Source organism: Sinocyclocheilus anshuiensis, unplaced genomic scaffold, assembly GCF_001515605.1.
Source record: "Sinocyclocheilus anshuiensis isolate Anshui unplaced genomic scaffold, SAMN03320099.WGS_v1.1 scaffold943, whole genome shotgun sequence".
Taxonomy (NCBI): domain Eukaryota; kingdom Metazoa; phylum Chordata; class Actinopteri; order Cypriniformes; family Cyprinidae; genus Sinocyclocheilus; species Sinocyclocheilus anshuiensis.
In genome coordinates, this window is record NW_015542391.1 from 229,891 (window position 1) to 248,086 (window position 18,196).

At 38.4% G+C, this 18,196-nt stretch overlaps 1 protein-coding gene across 1 annotated transcript in view; it reads right to left on the reverse strand.

Annotated features, from left to right (window-relative positions):
- wwc1 (WW and C2 domain containing 1) overlaps positions 1 to 18,196 on the reverse strand; it is a 51,078-nt gene that overhangs the window by 4,067 nt on the left and 28,815 nt on the right. The window contains exons 4-21 of the mRNA XM_016491985.1: positions 17,850 to 17,926; positions 17,535 to 17,614; positions 15,306 to 15,435; positions 12,269 to 12,415; positions 12,033 to 12,103; positions 10,056 to 10,298; positions 8,552 to 8,641; positions 7,376 to 7,902; positions 6,859 to 6,976; positions 6,607 to 6,774; positions 5,830 to 6,022; positions 5,715 to 5,720; positions 4,899 to 4,957; positions 2,705 to 2,852; positions 2,440 to 2,604; positions 2,248 to 2,340; positions 969 to 1,199; positions 745 to 863 (exon numbers count right to left, since the gene is read on the reverse strand). Of these exons, the coding sequence (XP_016347471.1) occupies positions 745 to 863; positions 969 to 1,199; positions 2,248 to 2,340; positions 2,440 to 2,604; positions 2,705 to 2,852; positions 4,899 to 4,957; positions 5,715 to 5,720; positions 5,830 to 6,022; positions 6,607 to 6,774; positions 6,859 to 6,976; positions 7,376 to 7,902; positions 8,552 to 8,641; positions 10,056 to 10,298; positions 12,033 to 12,103; positions 12,269 to 12,415; positions 15,306 to 15,435; positions 17,535 to 17,614; positions 17,850 to 17,926 (2,665 nt within the window). The remainder of the gene's footprint in view (positions 1 to 744; positions 864 to 968; positions 1,200 to 2,247; positions 2,341 to 2,439; positions 2,605 to 2,704; positions 2,853 to 4,898; positions 4,958 to 5,714; positions 5,721 to 5,829; positions 6,023 to 6,606; positions 6,775 to 6,858; positions 6,977 to 7,375; positions 7,903 to 8,551; positions 8,642 to 10,055; positions 10,299 to 12,032; positions 12,104 to 12,268; positions 12,416 to 15,305; positions 15,436 to 17,534; positions 17,615 to 17,849; positions 17,927 to 18,196) is intronic.

The following is an 18,196-nucleotide window of genomic DNA, read 5'->3' on the forward strand; positions in this document are numbered from 1 at the left end:
AAAATAAGCTGGATATATAAAGCAGTCCTATTAAGTAAATCATAAATGCCTAATGCCCAATGCCCAATATTTGTGCATGTCGTGTTTTTACGCTAATGGACCCTTTTCACATTTCTGGAGTTCTTGGAAGCCAAAGTCATCATCATAGCTGGGGAAGTCTATGGTGGTGAATGGAAACGACAACAAATCTAATTTTTGCATTTCCATTCGCAAAACAACAAAAAAAAAAAAAGCACAATATTGTTTCTGTGATTTTCCAAAAGAAGGAAAAAAATATCAAGAGATTGATTCTGGTGATCAAAAGCGAAAGAGATGTCAAATTTGCAATCTCTCCCTTAGCCATTTTATTAGACACACCCATGCAGCAGCATTAACTAGTGTTCTGTAATTTAATGCCAAGGTAATACAACAGTACTATAGTATTATAAATGTACATTCTTTTTTTAAATAACAGTGGAAACGCATCATCACAAATCTGTGACGGGGTCCATTAGAGTATTGCGTCATTAGCAAATTCAAAACTCTATCTGCTACCTATGTAGAATACTCCAAATCAGTTATTTATGAGCTTCCATTTGAGTTTAAGGTGCTGACTTAGAAGGTAGCTGCCTATGTAGCCATTAGACATCATTACAGCTCAGATTTAGGAACAGAGTTATTTCTTCCTCCAATAACCTATGCTTAAGACGATGTTTAGGATCAGTTCAAAAGCAGTGGTTTGGATGGGTAGCAACAGACGCCCACCTAAAGGACTGGACCCCAGGAACCTCCTTGAGGCTCTGTCCACGAATCTTGTGCACATCCTTGGCTGCTGCTCGCATCATCTTCTCTACCCTCTGTTCCTGTAGCTGCTCTTCATGGGTCTAAAGAGAGAGTGGCAACACAAAATCAGATGCAGGAATGTTGTTTAAGAGGGCCCGATGACAGGCCATTTGTGGACTTAGTTCTGGAAATCTAGTGGGACTCACCTGTCTCTCTGTATGTTTGAGCAGCAGACGAAAGCGCTCATCCTCCTGCACCCATGAGGGAAGGACATGCTGGCCCTGTTGCCGGGCGCTCTGTAACTGCTCCTTTAGCTCCCGCAGCACACGCAGTTCCTCGTTCAGTCGGCTGTGCCGTGTGCGAGTGACCTGCAAGTCCAGCTCCAGATCCAGAGAGGTGCGCAGGAGCCCGTCCAGACCTCTGACCTGCATCTGTGGCTGTGTGGGGGAGAAAACTCGATCAGTGATTCTTTTGGGTCATGTATGTGTCTTGTGCTATTTACTGCTGTATTGTATATGGGGAGTCAAACGTCTGTGACCAGTGATGAAAATTCTTCTTTAAAATCTTATAACGTTCTGTTCATTTACAGGTTAGGTTAGATTTTGAACTTAGACATTCCCAGAGATTCATTGGCCACTGTATTGGTATTGTTATATTGGCACATATAAATTAAAACTATTCAGTATCATTCATCTCAAAACAATAGCTATTTGATTAACACCATTTACCTTACCTTTGTAGACTGGGACATGCGATTTTCATTTTTAAATAACTAAGGAGACTTTAAAGCCTGTACTATAAATCATTGAAACTCTCTGTACTGACCTCATTAAGCAAATCAATGCAAACTTTCAACATCTTAGTGTCTTTAATAGACTCAAAGTAATGTGTCTCCTAAGGCACAGTGAGAGCAAGCCTGACCTTTCTAGACTATTTAAGGGCCTGTAAAGGTGCTCAGCAAACCCATTTCCTCACGCTGAGACTGTGCTTCATTAACACTGACCTCAGGTCAGTACAGAAATGTAGGTATTAAATATTAAACTTCTGCTAAAAAGCTTTAACTCCCCTTTCTAAGGAAAACGTTTGGCTTTAGGGTTGGTGAAATGCATTCAGTTTCCTAAGAAAAATTCAGTGGATCCCTGAGTGGAATTTGATTCTAACCCTGACTTGGAGTTGAGATTAACTACACAGTTTTTATAATTGGGGTCCCAGACACTCCCATGTTTTTCATATTTGAGCCCCCAAACATTTGTTTCATGGAGGATGGTTGAAGCGTGTTTATTGAGTTTTCATAAGATTAGCAGAGGCCATGAAGGATCAAACTGAATGTAAAGCATTTTTTAAGCTATTAAAGGACTGAGAGGTCTATCAGACACCAAACTGAACAAACAAGGTTTATATTTGCATGGCAATTCATGGCAAATTTTAAATAGTACAATCTGTTTCCCAAATGAGTAGATGTCAATGTCAATATTTTTATGTTACCTTCTTCATTCGAACACTGCGTCTCTCTGAGGCATTCCGGACGAAGGGAGATTTCTTAGACAGGGTGGAGCTGTCACTGTCGCTGCGGTTGATCTGGTGACATGATGATTGTGGGTATTGGTAAAAAAAACTGAGCTATAATACCACTATCAGTATGTACATATATTTGTGTGTGTGTATGTGTGTTCTTACCCTGCATATATACTGGCTCTGAGGTCCAGGGGAAAATGTCTTGGACCGGATGATGGTGTTTCCTCGCATAAAAGGGTTTTGCTGATGGACATCATGTCGCCGCTCCTTGGGCCGAACGACCGAAGCAGAATGCGGGAGACCGTCCACACTTGTCTGTTTATTCACCTAATAAGGCAAAGAGAGGATGTCAAAAAGTTTCACTGAAAAGGTACACAAAACTTGCATAAAAGCAATGAGAAAGTTGTAAATGAATCATCAATGTCACCTTTTCCGTTATGACTGCTGTTGGTCCAGGTTTAACTGGCTCTTCCTCCTGTTCCCACTGGCAGTCATCGGGGTAGAACTCCTCATCCTCCTCACCATCACTACCTTCTTCATCCACAAACACATCACCCTCCAAAGCCTCTGCGGGGCTATTACATAACATATACCATTTGACACCAGGGTTATTATGGCTCAAAATGTTTAATTTTCCCATGCATTAATTCGGGAGATCGGAGATCGGTATCGGCCGATAATCACATTTTATGACTCGATCGGTACTCACTACACTTGGCCGATCTCACGAACCGATCACAATTTGATGACGTCAACGCGTGACGACGTACATGATGCGTGGGGACATAATTTAATGATTTTAAACATAATACGCTGATCGTGGGCTGTTTTTAAATGAACATTTATTTATAAAACAAAATATCTTCTTTGGCCATATTAGCCTACTCAATAGCATTAACACAGGCTTTACTTCTTTTAAACTTTACCTGGAATGGCACCGTTTCTGTCACTGCAACTTCCCAATCAGGCGAACGAACACACACACACGAAATTGTCTACCTCATGAAAAAAAATTATTTAAAAAAATGTAGTTAATATTTGCATCATTTATTATTTATTTTATCTACCCGCGACCCACCCGCAAATAATCAGAATGCATTTTTATTACCCCACCCGTGGATATAGGAAAAGCAAAATATGTTTGCTGCCTAAATCAGACGGACTTACTGAAAAGGCAAATTCATTCTCTGCCAGCAGGAGGTGCTTTAAAGTGGGAGAAACAGAGGTTTCCCCAGTAATGGCTGTACACAAAGCAGCGCTGCCTATAACATATAACATGCAAGATGAAATGAAAATGACATCGAAAATTTTCTAAAGATAGTCTTCCTTCAGAAATACAGTGATATAAAAACACCCGTGCCTCGTTTTGATTTTTAAATGTGCAGTACATGCTCATGTTTATTCAACTATGCCTTTTGGAAAATCCGTCAGTTTTGATATTGTGGCGAGCACCACAAATAAATAAATGTATGGGAAACACATCCCACAGCACAACCACCTGAGCCCAACTTCAGTCTACTCATCACCTTAACTTTAACTGCGTTTGTAGCCGGCGCCATAGCCAGACTGATAAACAAACACAGACCGGAAGTTAACTTCGGGCCAGGCACGTGCACGACTATGAAACCTATATAAATCTTGAAGCATCAGAATCGGACGGCATCGGTATCGGCCGAGCACCATGACAAGAAATCGGTACTCAGTATCGGCTGCAAAAATCCTGATCAGAGCATCCCTAGTTTTTACTTTTAAAAAACTTTTAAGGAGCAAGGATAAGGATAATGTAAAGTGTAAGCACCGCTTCCAAACTAAGCACCTTTTTTTGGTCAATGCAGCAAATTCAGAGTTAAACAAACTTCAATCCACATTGAAAAATGCACATGAAATTTATATAAAAATGAATTAATATATGTTTTTGTTTGACATTATTCAGACCATTGGTACTGAAAGTCACAGTGCTCCAAATTAAACTGAAATTTATTACTGTGACATGGTTGAGTCAAACCGTAATGTTCCTAAAAGAGCAACACTTTTACTTCTCTAGTCCGCAACCTTTCAGAAGCAAATGTGAGTAAGGGTGGAATGCTCTTGAAAAATGCAGCCATGCCACATTCCTGTTTTTGTTTTTAAGTTCTATGACAGGTGGTTGTTGTTGAATCGTCATCTGAAGCAATCAGGTCTTATAGTGCAGTTTTGGTTATCATGAGACTGCCCTACAGCCAATCAACATGTGGCACGGTGAGCTAATTTACCGAGAAGCAACCTCAAAAGAGTCCAGAAAATGGCATGAGAGAAGAATGCCGCTCAGTATTGCTTGGATTAGTTGTTCATCCTGTTTACGTTACTAATGTAATTTTGGCAGAGCAGATCAAACATTAGGAAAAGTGAGTCATCGTGTGCCATCACGCTGTGATGATTTCCCACGAGACAGCAGAAAGGAGGTCATTCAATAGGAAAAAAAGGGATTGGAAAAGAAAGAGATGGAATATGAGATCCAAAGAGCTTGTTAATTGTTCGTGTGGATTCTGGGTGGGATACTGGATGTGATATGAAACTGTTAAGTTGACAGCTGTGCTAAATAGGATTAAAGCTTATTATACAAGTTGTGGCAGGTAACATACCAGTCCTCCAGAGGAGCGTTCTCTAGGCGTGCAACAGTGCCCTCTGAGGTGCTGGGAGCCTACAAATAAATAAAGAGATGAAGATCATGTATTTAAAACAAAACAAAACAAAAAATACTATATTATGGCTTTCCTGAAATTTACCAGACATTTACTAGACCTTTTTATCTAACTGTAAGTTCTTTTGGAAAAACTGCATCTGATAAGCGATTAAATGTAAATGAGGCACTTTTTTAGGGTACTTTAATAGGGTGCAAATTCATGTCCCATTTTTTGTTTTAAAAGCATTAGAATGAAATGTATTAAAATATATATTAAAATGGTGAGTTCGGTCAGTCCCAACTCGGAGGTCTTGACCTTTTCCATTGCATCCAACAATTCAAATCAAACAAAATATTAATTTTGAGAAACTAACACACAAATCGTGAGAGCACAAGCCTTATTTTGTACCTTATTCGTGGAAAGTGACCGTAAAATGCAAATACATTTCCTTAATCCATCTTAACAGAACAGGCTGTTTGTAAATTCGAAACAGCTGATAAAAAGCGAAGCAACTAATTCTATGTAATTTGATCATCAACAGTATTAGAGACCAGAAAGGACCGTTTGGGCAAGAAAGAATCCATTTCTTCATCTGAATGATGAAAGAAACGAATATAATATTAATGAAGGCTCCTTGTTCCTCAATAAGCTTAGCAGTTTGGCAAGACTGATTCCAAGAAATATTAGAAAGGCATTTGGCTATGATGAGGTAAAATGAGTTGAGGATTGTGTGTGTGTGTGTGTGTGTGTGTGTGTGTGTGTGTGTGTGTGAGCACCAGCCTTTCAAGAGAAAAAAGACGAGAACTGAATAACCCAGGCCTATATTCACATACCATTATATGACTGTATTTAGGCATCATCACTCTATTTTGTCAAATCAGACACTCACTAGACAGTCCTCTCGACCAGCCTTGCTGGTGCTACAGACATCAATGCGTAGAGTCTTCTGTCTGAGAGCAACGGAGGACAACTGCAGGCTAAACGCTTCCTTAAACTCTAAGGGTTCCTGCGGCAGAGCCCCGTGGGTGCGGAACAGGCAGCGAATGGGCTCTGAGCACGGCAGTACCACCACACGGACATATCTGCAATAGAGCAAATCCAACAGAAACTCCAATCAGAGTTGGCTTTGTGAGAGATGGGCACAGGGCAAGTCATACACAAAAAGTATTCTCATAGCTTCGTAAAATTACGGTTGAACCACTGATGTCACATGGATTGTTTTGACGATGTCCTTACTACGTTTCTGAGCCTTGATTGTGTTAGGATCCTTGCTGTCTATGGGAGGGTCAGAGAGCTCTCGGAATTCATCAAAAATATCTTAATTTGTGTTCCGAAGGTCTTACAGGTTTGGAACGACACGAGGGTGAGTAATTGATGACAGAATTTTCATTTTTGGGTGAACTATCCCTTTAACTCTCAGTCACATTTAATTATTTTCATGGACTGATCCAGAATCATTTGAGAAAGAATTACAAAGCATCTGTGAATCGATTTCTCCATTTTATATTACATTTTATATTTGACAACAATTGAATGGGTTAATTCCATTAGTAAAAGCCAGCCCATTTCCCTAACAGAGATGCTTCATCAAAATGACATCCTGCCGATTAAAATGAATGTCTCCATCAACTTTAAATGAAGCTGGCTGAGAGAGCGCAATCCTCACATGTTCTGGTTGGCTGGCAGGGAGAGTGCGCTATAGTTGGAGAGCTGCATTACGAACACTGTGAACCTCTTGTCTTTCGCTTCATACTTCAGGCCGAGTTTGATCTGAGCACTGCTTGCTGAGCTCCCGTCATCATAGCCCAGTTGTTGCTCAACAGGAAGCCCCGACCTGTGGGAATGAACAGCAGCATTTTACTATCCAAATCAGGGTCTGTGATAAAACGTAACTGATAACAAAACTCTAGAGGCCTACCTTTTCTCTGAGGGCTCGTATACCCCACTATCACCTGCTACTGATTCGTCAGACACTGCTGACGTTACTCCTGCCTTCTTCGATCCTGGCCCAGACATCCTTGTTTGCGTAACAGCATCTGCAGGCACAGAAAAGGGGTGAGTAGAAATGTGACACCACGTCACTCTGGATGGGTGTTAGGTTCCTGATCTCGAGTGAGTTCACCTGCTGGGCTAGTTGGGAGTGAGCTGTAAATCTACCCTATTGTACTAGACATTCAGAAGGTTTCTCTAGTTTCAGATGGAATTCTGGATTGCGGATCTCTATTGTTTTTTTCCCCAGTTTTTTCAGCTTAGCTAATGAAAATTTTAAGATTTATCTGTAGATTATTTTCTAATCAGTCGATTAATTCTTTAGTTAACTTACCTATAAACAATAACCTTTACCATGGCAAGAATTAAAAGGCATCTATTAGTAATACAAATGTCCATGTAAATGCCTAATGAGTTAAGCTATAAAGCAGTTTTGTTCATGGTACCTTTCAAAGACTCTACTGCACCCTGTTGGTGGTCCTCTTTTAACCGTAGTTCCATCAGCCTTGTTTGCAGATCTAAATCCAACTGTGAGGCAGGACCAGAGAAGGCCTCTCCCGACAGGAAGGAAGCATCGGTAACAAGGGGTGAGCAAGGAGGAGAGAGGGAAGACAGCGAGGAACGTGGGGACAGGGAGCTCATGGAGTGAGGTGTCTCTGACAGCCGCAGTACTTGGGTTCTCTGGCCCACCCCCGGCCCACTGCCGACTTGCCTGGAGGAGGACGAGACCTCGTTCTCATGGATGGTGGTGATGGAGCTGGAGGGCCTGTAGCCAGAGGTGCTTCCCTCCTGCAAAATAGAGTCCAGTTTGTTCTGGAAGTCAGGGTCGCCCAGTTCGGGCTGCTCCAGGTAGATGTCTGTGAAGCTGAGAGAGGAAGTGGAGCCCAAGCTGGAGGTGGCCAGGGATCCTCGGCTGGAAGTCAACGATCCACGGCTGCTGCCTGAGGAACATGACAGCGTGCTGGCTGACAGACTGGAATTTTGACGTAGATGGAAAGAGACAGCGGGAGGGGACAGAAGGAGAACAGGGAAGTTATTCAGAAAGCAGCTCCGGTTCATGCATCTTTCTCCCCCCCTATCATCTCATTCTACCCTATTTCAAGTCTTAACATCAAATGCATTCTGCTTTAAAGCAAACATGCTAATTAAGGCATGGCAGGCTCATTAGACACACAAGGGACTGTTCCTCCATGCAACATGCCTTTGATGTGCCTTAACTAGATGCTGAAGATGAATTAGGCATTAGTCAAAATAAAAAGTAAATGCAAAACTATTGTTACTAAATTACCAAGTGCATTCGGTTGCATCGTTTTATAACTTCAAAACTCTGATTCTTTGGATAAGTTTGGGCATTCTTATTGCAAAGTCATTACATCATATATAGTGGTGAAAAGTTCTTATGACATACAGCTTCTCCTTCGTGCTGATATTCAAAACTGCACAATAAATTACTTGCATTTACAAGTTACTTTTTTTTGTAGAATAAATAATATTTAATATTTAGAATAATTAACATTGGCGCATCCTGATTAGCCAACAGACAGAAAAATTAAAGATGTAGTCAATATTATGAGTGTCATTTGTATTGTATATTTTATTTAAATGTCAAGTTTGGAGAATACCTTTTCAGCTGGGTATGAAGGGAAGATGCCAACCTCACAGTCTCTTCCAGCTCCTTCACTAGTTTGTTTCTTCTATAATGCAGCTTTAACCTGAACAAAGCAACAGATAGATCTTTGTGACAATTGCTCATTATTGGGATTAGGAATTGGAACAGACCAAGTGTGTTTTTAACAAGAGAAGTGGGCACTTACTTTTCAAGCAGTTAACAGTTTTCACATGGACAATGATTTGAAAACTATATGACAATATTGAAGAGACTATGTTATGGGCTCTTTTGACCATCAACATGTCTTTTTTTATATTAAATAATATGTATTAAGTAATTGAATATTATTATACAATGTCTCTACAGTCTTCCTGTGGGTCTAATAAAATGATGTTGGTTTGTTATTAAATGGCAGTGCTGAAGAAGGCACACATTGTGTTCAACCTAGATCCAGCGTTTGTGCCGCTCAGGTTACAGGAAGAGTGCTGAACGCCAAGCTAAACGAGGATACAGTATCTAGAGTAGAGAACAAGGACCCTGTTCAAATAACTGAGAGAGAACAAGTAAGAAAAAGACCAACAGAAAGAGAGAGAATGAAAGATAGTGAGTCAGGCAAAAAAAAAAGCCTAATTGGTTCTCTCACCTAGGCAACCTGATCTCAAAACACAGGTGCCTGCTAAGAGTGCAAGACTCGCTACAAACCACAAGCAGTAAACTAGTAGACGATTATGAATCGTTTGCATACAGACGTTCAACTTCTGCCATTTTAGCTGTAGATTTACAAAACCAAATTGTGCAGTTATAATGGATGGGGCCTGCAGTAAAGTAAATGAGGGACAAAGTTACTGCTGTGGTGCTCGTTTTGCATAATGCAAATGTGGTCTCTGCACACCAAGCTTTTAGTGAACATTTTTAAGTTCTGAAAGAGGCTTTCAAAGTTGGGTTTGATTAATTATTATTTAGTAGATTTTCCTTGACACCAATGTGTTGAGAGCACAGCTGTAGTGTCCCAGATGAGTGCCCTGTTGTGTTTCCACAATAACTACACCTTTATTGTCCACGGATATCTAAGCTTCAGGTAAATTGTTCTAACATGCTGTCAAGGAAAGGGAAAAAAACTTTAGGTCAGACCTTTATTTCTGTAGCATATTAAGTGGATGGTGTAGCCTAGTGGTTAAAGATCAAAACCAAAAGACTGTAGTATTAAATTCTGCCACGGGCGATCCTTGTTCCCACACTTTCTGGCTAATACATTTACAAGAATCTCCCATGACTTTTACAATCATTTGCAATGGCTGGATAAATGATTTTACTTGTTTATTTGGTATTTGAAATACTTTAAAACAAAGAACAAATGGAAAAAAAGAAAATCAATTTCTTCAAAGATCGTAGGAACCTTATAAAGACCTGCAAGAACATCCCATTCTGATTCTATGGTTCCGTCACATGACTGAAAAAATAAAAATACTACCAGAACCAAATACATTGAACTCTGCTGGCCCGGTTATCCATCTTACCTCTCGGTCAGTGCTTTGCTCTGGTTGTCCCGTGCAGCTTGCAGGTCCTTCTCGAGTCGCTTCTTTTCAGACTCGATCTTCTCTGCCTCGCAGGGTGCGCGCTTGCATGGCGTTACATACTGCAGTTCCTTTAGCAGCTCTTCCTTCTCGTTGATGAGGATCAGGCGATCTCTCTCCGGGTCCAGAAGGCCTGGCCATGCCTCGCTATCCAGCTTGGCAATCTGGACCTCAATATTTGCAATCCTGATGGCAGCAAAATGAATAAGGCAATGTAAAGAAAGTTAAGCATTAAACTATTGTCATAGACAAACATAGCAATTGGTTGATTTCAAAATCCTATTCAGTTTTATATGTATACATGTATGTGTGTGTGTGTATATATATATATATATATATATACACATACATACAGTATATATGTGTGTGTGTGTGTGTGTATATGTGTTTATATACCGGTCAAAATTTTGGAATAATTAAGATGTTCTTGAATGAAGTCTCTTATGCTCACTGAGGCTGCATTATTTAATTTAATATACAGTAAAACAGTACTGTATTTAATATAAATTAAAATGTTCTGAATGCTGCTCAATTATTGATTGTCATTATTATCAATGCTGAAACCAGTTTTTGCTGCTTAGAATTTTTGTGGAAACCATCATACATTTTTTTATAATTCTATGATGAATAGAAAGTTCAAGTTTCTTGAGCACCAAATCAGCATATTAGAATGATATCTGAAGGATCAAGTAACACTGAAGGCTTCAGTAATGGCTGCTGAAAATTCTGCTTTGTCATCACAGGAATAAACTACATTTCAGAATATATTAAAATACAAAACAGTTATTATAAATTGTTTGTACAAGTAACTTTTCACTATTTTAACTGTATTTTTGATCAAATGCAGCCTTGGTGAGCATAACCAAGATGGTCTTTCCACTATCTCCGACGAACGACAAGCGACACACCGGACGTCATTCATTTCCAATGGAGAGTAGTGTGGGAGCTGCTTGGACTTCCGATCATATGCGTATGCGGAAAATTCGGATCCGATTTGAGCTGTATTTTTGATCAAATGCAGCCTTGGTGAGCATAACCAAGATGGTCTTTCCACTATCTCCGACGAACGACAAGCGACACACCGGACGTCATTCATTTCCAATGGAGAGTAGTGTGGGAGCTGCTTGGACTTCCGATCATATGCGTATGCGGAAAATTCGGATCCGATTTGAGCTTCGGATGCGTTCAAATATTTAAACTTCTGTGGCTAGACCATATGCGACCGCCCGACTGTGATGTATTCTATTAAAAACTATGAGCATAAGGTTAGAATTACCAATATTTTGTTAACTTTAACATTATTATTTAAACACTATTTCTGTAAAATGGTGCTTTAGAATAATTATGGCAGAAATCATTATTTTATAATTATTCAATCATTATTTACGTTGATTAGCCCCATAAAACCTACTATGTTTTTATTTTGGGGGTCATTTGATTTGTGAGGATGCATTCATATTATGCACTCTTATTTATTTTACCATGGTGAATGAGCTGAGGTAATGGTCGCTGCATGACCAGTTTGAAAGTTCTGTGCGACTGCCACTAGGCGGAGAAATGCGACAGTCGTGTCCGAATGTCGTGTGCAGTGGAAAGGCACTTAAGAGACGTCTTCCTTAGAATTTGGAATGTTGCCCTCTTGCTTATTTGATAAGTGACTCAAATATTGTGCAAAAGCTTATTTTTTATGTCCTTATTATTTCTTTGTTTTACATTTTTTAAAACTTTCAGTTTATTTCCAAGTTTAGATTACATTGCGGATCCCAGATTTTCAATATGGTATACTTTTTTCCCCCCACATTATATCGACCATCAGTCCTCCTGCTCTGCAAACACTGGCATCACTGATTGAAAAACTTGATTGACCACTAGATAAAAACTAATAATTTATAGGAGGAAATTCAGAAGAAAAACACATACCTTCTTTTTGCCTCCTCATATTTCAGGCTCAGTCGTACCTTCTCAGCCAGTTTATTTGAGTTTGATACAAACTAAATAAAAAATAACAACAATTTTAAAAAAGAATAAAAATCTCTGAAATTATAAAAGACATTTTACCCAACAAATGACTTGCACATTGTGAAACCACTAAAAGACACCACAGTCATTCATCATTTACAACCATGTAAAACCCAGCACTGAAGGCTGTCTCTCACCTCAGCAGGTATGTCTGTTTGAGACTCGGCGTCTGAGTAGAGGCGGGGCAGAGAGAGGTTTGAGTTGGCCAAGGACGGATTGCTGGCCCACAGGTCAGACTGAGAGCCATAATCTAACTGGAAACCATCCTTCAGCACAGCCAGTTTCTAAAGGAAATACCATAATCAGATGTCAGATATTGCCATTTTTGCAACAGTTCACCTTTAGGTGAGGTCAGAAAATCTTTGACCTCTATTTTCTGTTCTCTCTCAGATATTGTTTGCATATAGCACATTCAAAACATTCCTGAGATGACAACTGCCAACAGGGGCTTAAGCATAATTCAGTCGTCTGACACCTCCTGTGTTAGAACTGAAGTTACCCATGTGATTATTAAGTGATGAGCAAAGAGAGACAGTGAGACTACAGGGACGAGAGTTTATTTGCAAGAAAGCAACACAAAGCTATGAGTGCGCATGTAACGGGCAAGCACACGCATGATTGAAGAAGTCTGCCAGCTGCAGCGGGGGGCATGCATTATTTAGCACCGCCTGCCTCTCCATATGCTCGTGGAACAGTGTGGGGAAAGACTTGGAAATAAATAAATAAATAAAAGACGACAAAGAAAAGGAAAAACAAGAAGGCATTATACCCAATGAAAAATGAGGTCAGCTTAGGCTCACTGAGAACAGAAAAGCTTCTCTCTGAAAGCTTAAACACTACAGTGACATTTGGGAAGACTCCATCTGCCAAACATACAATACCATTCAGAAGTTTGGGGTCAGACAGTAGGTTTTTGTTTTTTAAGAAATTAATACTTTTATTGCCACAAAAAAAAAAATATTTCAATAAAATACATTTCAATTCATTTTGTAGGTTTCTACAAAAATATTAAGCAGCATTGTTTTCAATATTGATAAGAAATGAGCATCAAATCAGCTTATCAGAATGATTTCTGAAGGACTATGTGACACTTAAGACTAAAGTAATGGCTACTGAAAATTCAGCTTTGCAAACACAATTTTTTTTTAATATATGAAAGCTATTATAGCAAAAGAAAAATTCCACGTGTTTTCACAACTTTCAAAAAAAGGACAAAAAAATTGAGAGAGACTGATAACGGCAGTCAGAAGAGAGAACAATGTCAAATTTACTGTCCCTCCCATAGACGCTGCATTAGAAACACCCTCGCATTAGCGTTAACTAGTTTTTTTTTTGTATTATATCACCTTTGCATCAAATTACAAAGTATAGTGTTATAAATATACAGTTCAGTTATGAAACTCTAGATGGCGCAGGCTGACGGGTTGTTAATGTAACTGATGATATTCAGAGAGTATACATTAAATACATTGTGTATTAAATACAAATACATTAACATTGTCATATCCATCTCCATCTTAAATCTTCCGAGAGTTGTCATGATTGAAATGTACATAGATTTTTAAAAAAATCAAACTATAAAAAACTTTAGAGGATTTACGATGCTGATGACGGTGCGTCATCACAGTCTTCTGAAAAGAGTCCATTAATAATACTTCACAATATTACTGTTTTTTTTCAAATAAATGCAGCCTTGGCGAGCATATGAGACTTCTTTCAAAAACATTAAAAATCTGACTATCCCAAACTTTTGTATGTGTTCGCAATTATATATAAAAAAACTAGGAACTCTATAATACATATTTTAAAAAATTAGGTTGAATTTTGATAGGGCCTCAAAATGGGAGGCCAAAGGGAGGCAAAACACTTTGTCTTCACTGGCTTCTTTGAATTTGCGTTACTACAAGCAATGAGTCCAATTACATAAACAACACACAAGCAAACTTGACGAAATTTAAGCCTCCAGTAAAACCTGATTTGTACATTACGGTAAGGACGCAAAGAGTACATAACCAAATATTTTCTTTAGGCCTACATTCAAGAGCAGTAGGTTAACAAAACATTAAACTTCACACTCTGCAATGCTAGTGCAAACACTCGGATCAAACAAACGGATCCTCACATTCACCTGTTGTCACATTATATGAATTATTATTATAACCAAATAATAAACTCGCTCATGTTTTTATCAGTTTCATTACTGATAAAAACATGATGTGGTGTACATTTTGGATTGAGTTGCATTCTATACTCCTTTACTTCTCGAGGATAAATTTGAATCAAAACTCATGACATTATGTATATGTGCTGTACACTTTTGTCTGAAGTTTTTTAAAGTTTAAGTTTCAAAATGCGTTTATTTTTATTATTTTACGAATTGACTGTTGTGATGCCATGAAAAAAACAGTCTGTTAAAAGTTTACAGATAAAGATAGCATGGTAGTATATGCATACAGTATGTACATTATGTTCAACAGTCATAAGGTCAGTAAGATGTTTTTAAATTGTTTCTTATGCTCAACAAGTCTGTATTTATCTGATTAAAAATACAGTAAAAACAGTAATATTGTGACCCCAAACACGTCAACAACAAAAGTCAGATATGAATAGAAACTCTGTGAAAAGCTTGAAAAAGCACTATGTCTCACAAAGTTTGAGTGTCCTGGTTCTATTTGCATATACACAACTGTATTATGTCAAATATTTCTACACATTTTTGTGGGGGTAAAAGACAAATAATGTCAGTAAAAGTATGTGTTTGTGATTGTTGTCTTCAGCGAAAAGCCCCACCTTACTCAACCACTCCTATCTGCTTAAACACATTAGCTTATTATGACAATCAGATTGGCTATAATTATGCAGCGAGTAGAGCACTTCACTGGGGTTTTTATTTGGATAGATTGTTTGCCTACTTCTCTAGTGTGTACTTAGCCATTATAGAGTATCACTGGCCTGTCTACGCTTATATGTACACCTGGAACTGAGACAAAAATTTCTCCACAATGTCCGAATGACGAAAGAATGCAGGAATGTGTTCCCAGAACATTGTCAAGGTGTAACATTTTGACCTTTTGTGAGCTAGGCGATGTTTAAACGCTTCATTCAGGGTGTGACTGCTCATAGAATATACTGAAAACTGAATCAAGGTTCAAAGAGATCAAGCTTCATTTTTACCTGCATGAGCTCCTGTTTCTCCTTCTCCCCAGAGCTGATGGCATCTTTAATGGTCTTCACTTCCTTCAGGATGGCCTGGGCTTCATGCAGTTTGTAGCCATGTGAGGCACTGGACACTTTGTGATCAATTCTGATGAAAGACAAAGTAAAACAAAAAAGGTCAATTTGCAATAATTGTGAAACAACCCAATTGTTCTTTTGAACAAGCTTCTTCTGATGATTCAGCTGAATCATTCACATCACACTCAGAATTCACTTAACTCTGAGAGACACTTTATTTGGAACCTGACTCATTTTTTTGTGTTGTAAAATAAAACGATGATGATGATGATGATGATGATTATTACTACTAAATAAAAGCATACAACAAAATAAATTTTATATTGTAAAATAAAGAATTAAGCACTTAAAATACTACAATACTATTTTTATTTTATTGAATGGACTGTCTTAATGAAACAAACTGAATCACCAACAATTTCAAACCTTTTTGCAAACCTGTTTGAGTGTTTAGATCATTGGAAAATCTGAGATCACTAGCTCTAAACAGCTGAAAAAACACAGGACTTGATTGCTGAAATATTATTAGAAAAAGTTATTCTCAGGTCGGTATACATCATAATCTTCACTGACATACAAAGATTTACCAATAATATTTTACTTGGGCACAGCGATTCTTTACAGGGGACTTGTGCCACGGTGAAAAGGATCTACAACGCTGGGTTTTACTTTGTGAAACACCCAGTGCATATATTTAATTTATATTTCATAATCGCTAAGCCGTAATCCTGATTCCAGTTTTATTTTGATTATTTGTTCAACCCTAGAATCAGTTCATTGAAACAAACCATACGAATGAATCAATTCACAAAAACAAATCAAACTACTAACATACTTCCTGCTGAAACTGGCTGTCAATCACATGCATGACTACCAAAGTATCTCTGTTTGAGAACTGTCCAAAAATGCTTCCCCATATTTGAAGCCAACTGATAGCCAGAGCAATTAGCTATGGCTACTACCAAACCACCATAGTAGTAATATGAGCCATCAAGAACAGGAAAATAATACAAGGATCAAAATGAGTGAGGCATGAGGTCCCATAGAATGCATTAACAGTGAAACTTTCGTATACATCTCTGTTGAATGCTTTGTTTGCGATTTCCTGGAATGACAAGCTTCACTAGAGGGGGGGTGGCTCTGTTTAGCAGAAGGGGGCATGTAAAGCGAGTCATCGGTAAGTCATGTGTAGACCTGAGCAACAGGTTAGTCCACATTCCTCTGGGCAAGAGAACGAAAGGGAGGCAGTCAACAGGAATCAGCCCAGCATCTCAACGCCCTTTCACATACAAAAAGAGCCCAATCCAAAGCTTTAAGTCAACGGCTTCCTAAAACAGCCCTGCGGGAAAAATATCTTGAGAAATTACAGGTGGAAAAACAAGGACTGAACATTTTTAATTTTGTGCGAGGTGAATGATTTCCAAATAAAGATTCAGAGATTCAGTTTCAAGTTGGTTATGCTGAAAATTGACCAGCAGAAAGCAGCTTGGTTTGAAAGTGATCTCTATGCAAACTCTGCTTTGTACATAGCTGCACTGTTAAGACAATTAGTTTTTTTTGCTGTGAAAATTTCACTGAAAGTTTGCTAATGTGCACTTATGAGTAACAGTCATTATGGTCAAACTGACACAAAAGTCAAAATATGAGATTTTTATTAACCAAAATAGTTTTACAAAATGGACAGCCTTTGCCATAAACAACCAAAGATATAGTAAGTAGAAATTTTATTATTTGCATTATAGTATTGTTTTTCCATGCTGTCAACAGAATTGTTTTCCAGTTAAAACTAAAACGCACTAATGTAAACAGGGCCTCAGAAACAAATTTAAGAATCACCAATTTATAATCACTGGACTAGTCGACTAGCTGTTAAGACAATCCATCAACCATGATATAAAATAATATGAAATATGAATAGCTTCACACTGAGGTGCATAAAGTTCTGAAAAATAGTAAAAATATCAACTTTTACAACCACAGACAAACCAAATGTGAAATTGCTCCATCACAATAAAGTGACAATGGACTCATAAAATGCCAAGAGATAAGATGATATGTTTTTGTCTTGCACAAAGACAAGCTGGTTTTAGACTGGAATAAGTTTAAACAAGGAAGCGATCAGTTGTCTGGAACGTGATCATGCATGCAATGAGGTCAGGTTACACTTACTCTTTCAATGTCTCAAAGCCTTGCTCCTTATAAAGGAGTTCTTGCCTCATACAGGCCAAATCTCTCTTCAGCTTATTTACCTGAACAAAAGACAGTAAGAGAGAGAAAATGAGCAGGTGAATGAATGAGACACTTGCATAATTACAAGACATCTTACATTTGGCATTAGGCGTAATCTTGCTTCTTATCATCACATCCAAAATCCATGAAGTACGGAGTGCCGCAAAGATAACACCCAGTTTGTGTCTTACATAAACAAGAGAGCATTCACAGCAAATAATCAAAGGTTCCATGTTAGGTGGAAGAGCTTCTTACCCGGCTTTTTGCTGTAACAATCTCCGCTTTGAGGATGTCAGGGTCATATTTACTGCTTGATGAGGATCTGGAATTTACTGTAGGAATGATAAAGAGAACAAAGGCTTTATCTTATCTGTAAAACCACTCGGCACAGCTCTGGAATTCCGTAGTGATTTATACTACTAATAATGCTACAGACTGTGTCATAAATCTACATACATTATAATAGCGTTTTATTTCAAATAAAAAAATTGTTCGCAAAAGATGTTTGAAGAGTGAGGTCAATGCCGGTTGGGCTGCACAAATATTTTAAAGGGGTCATATGATGTTGCTAAAAAGAACATTATTTTGTGCATTTGGTGTAA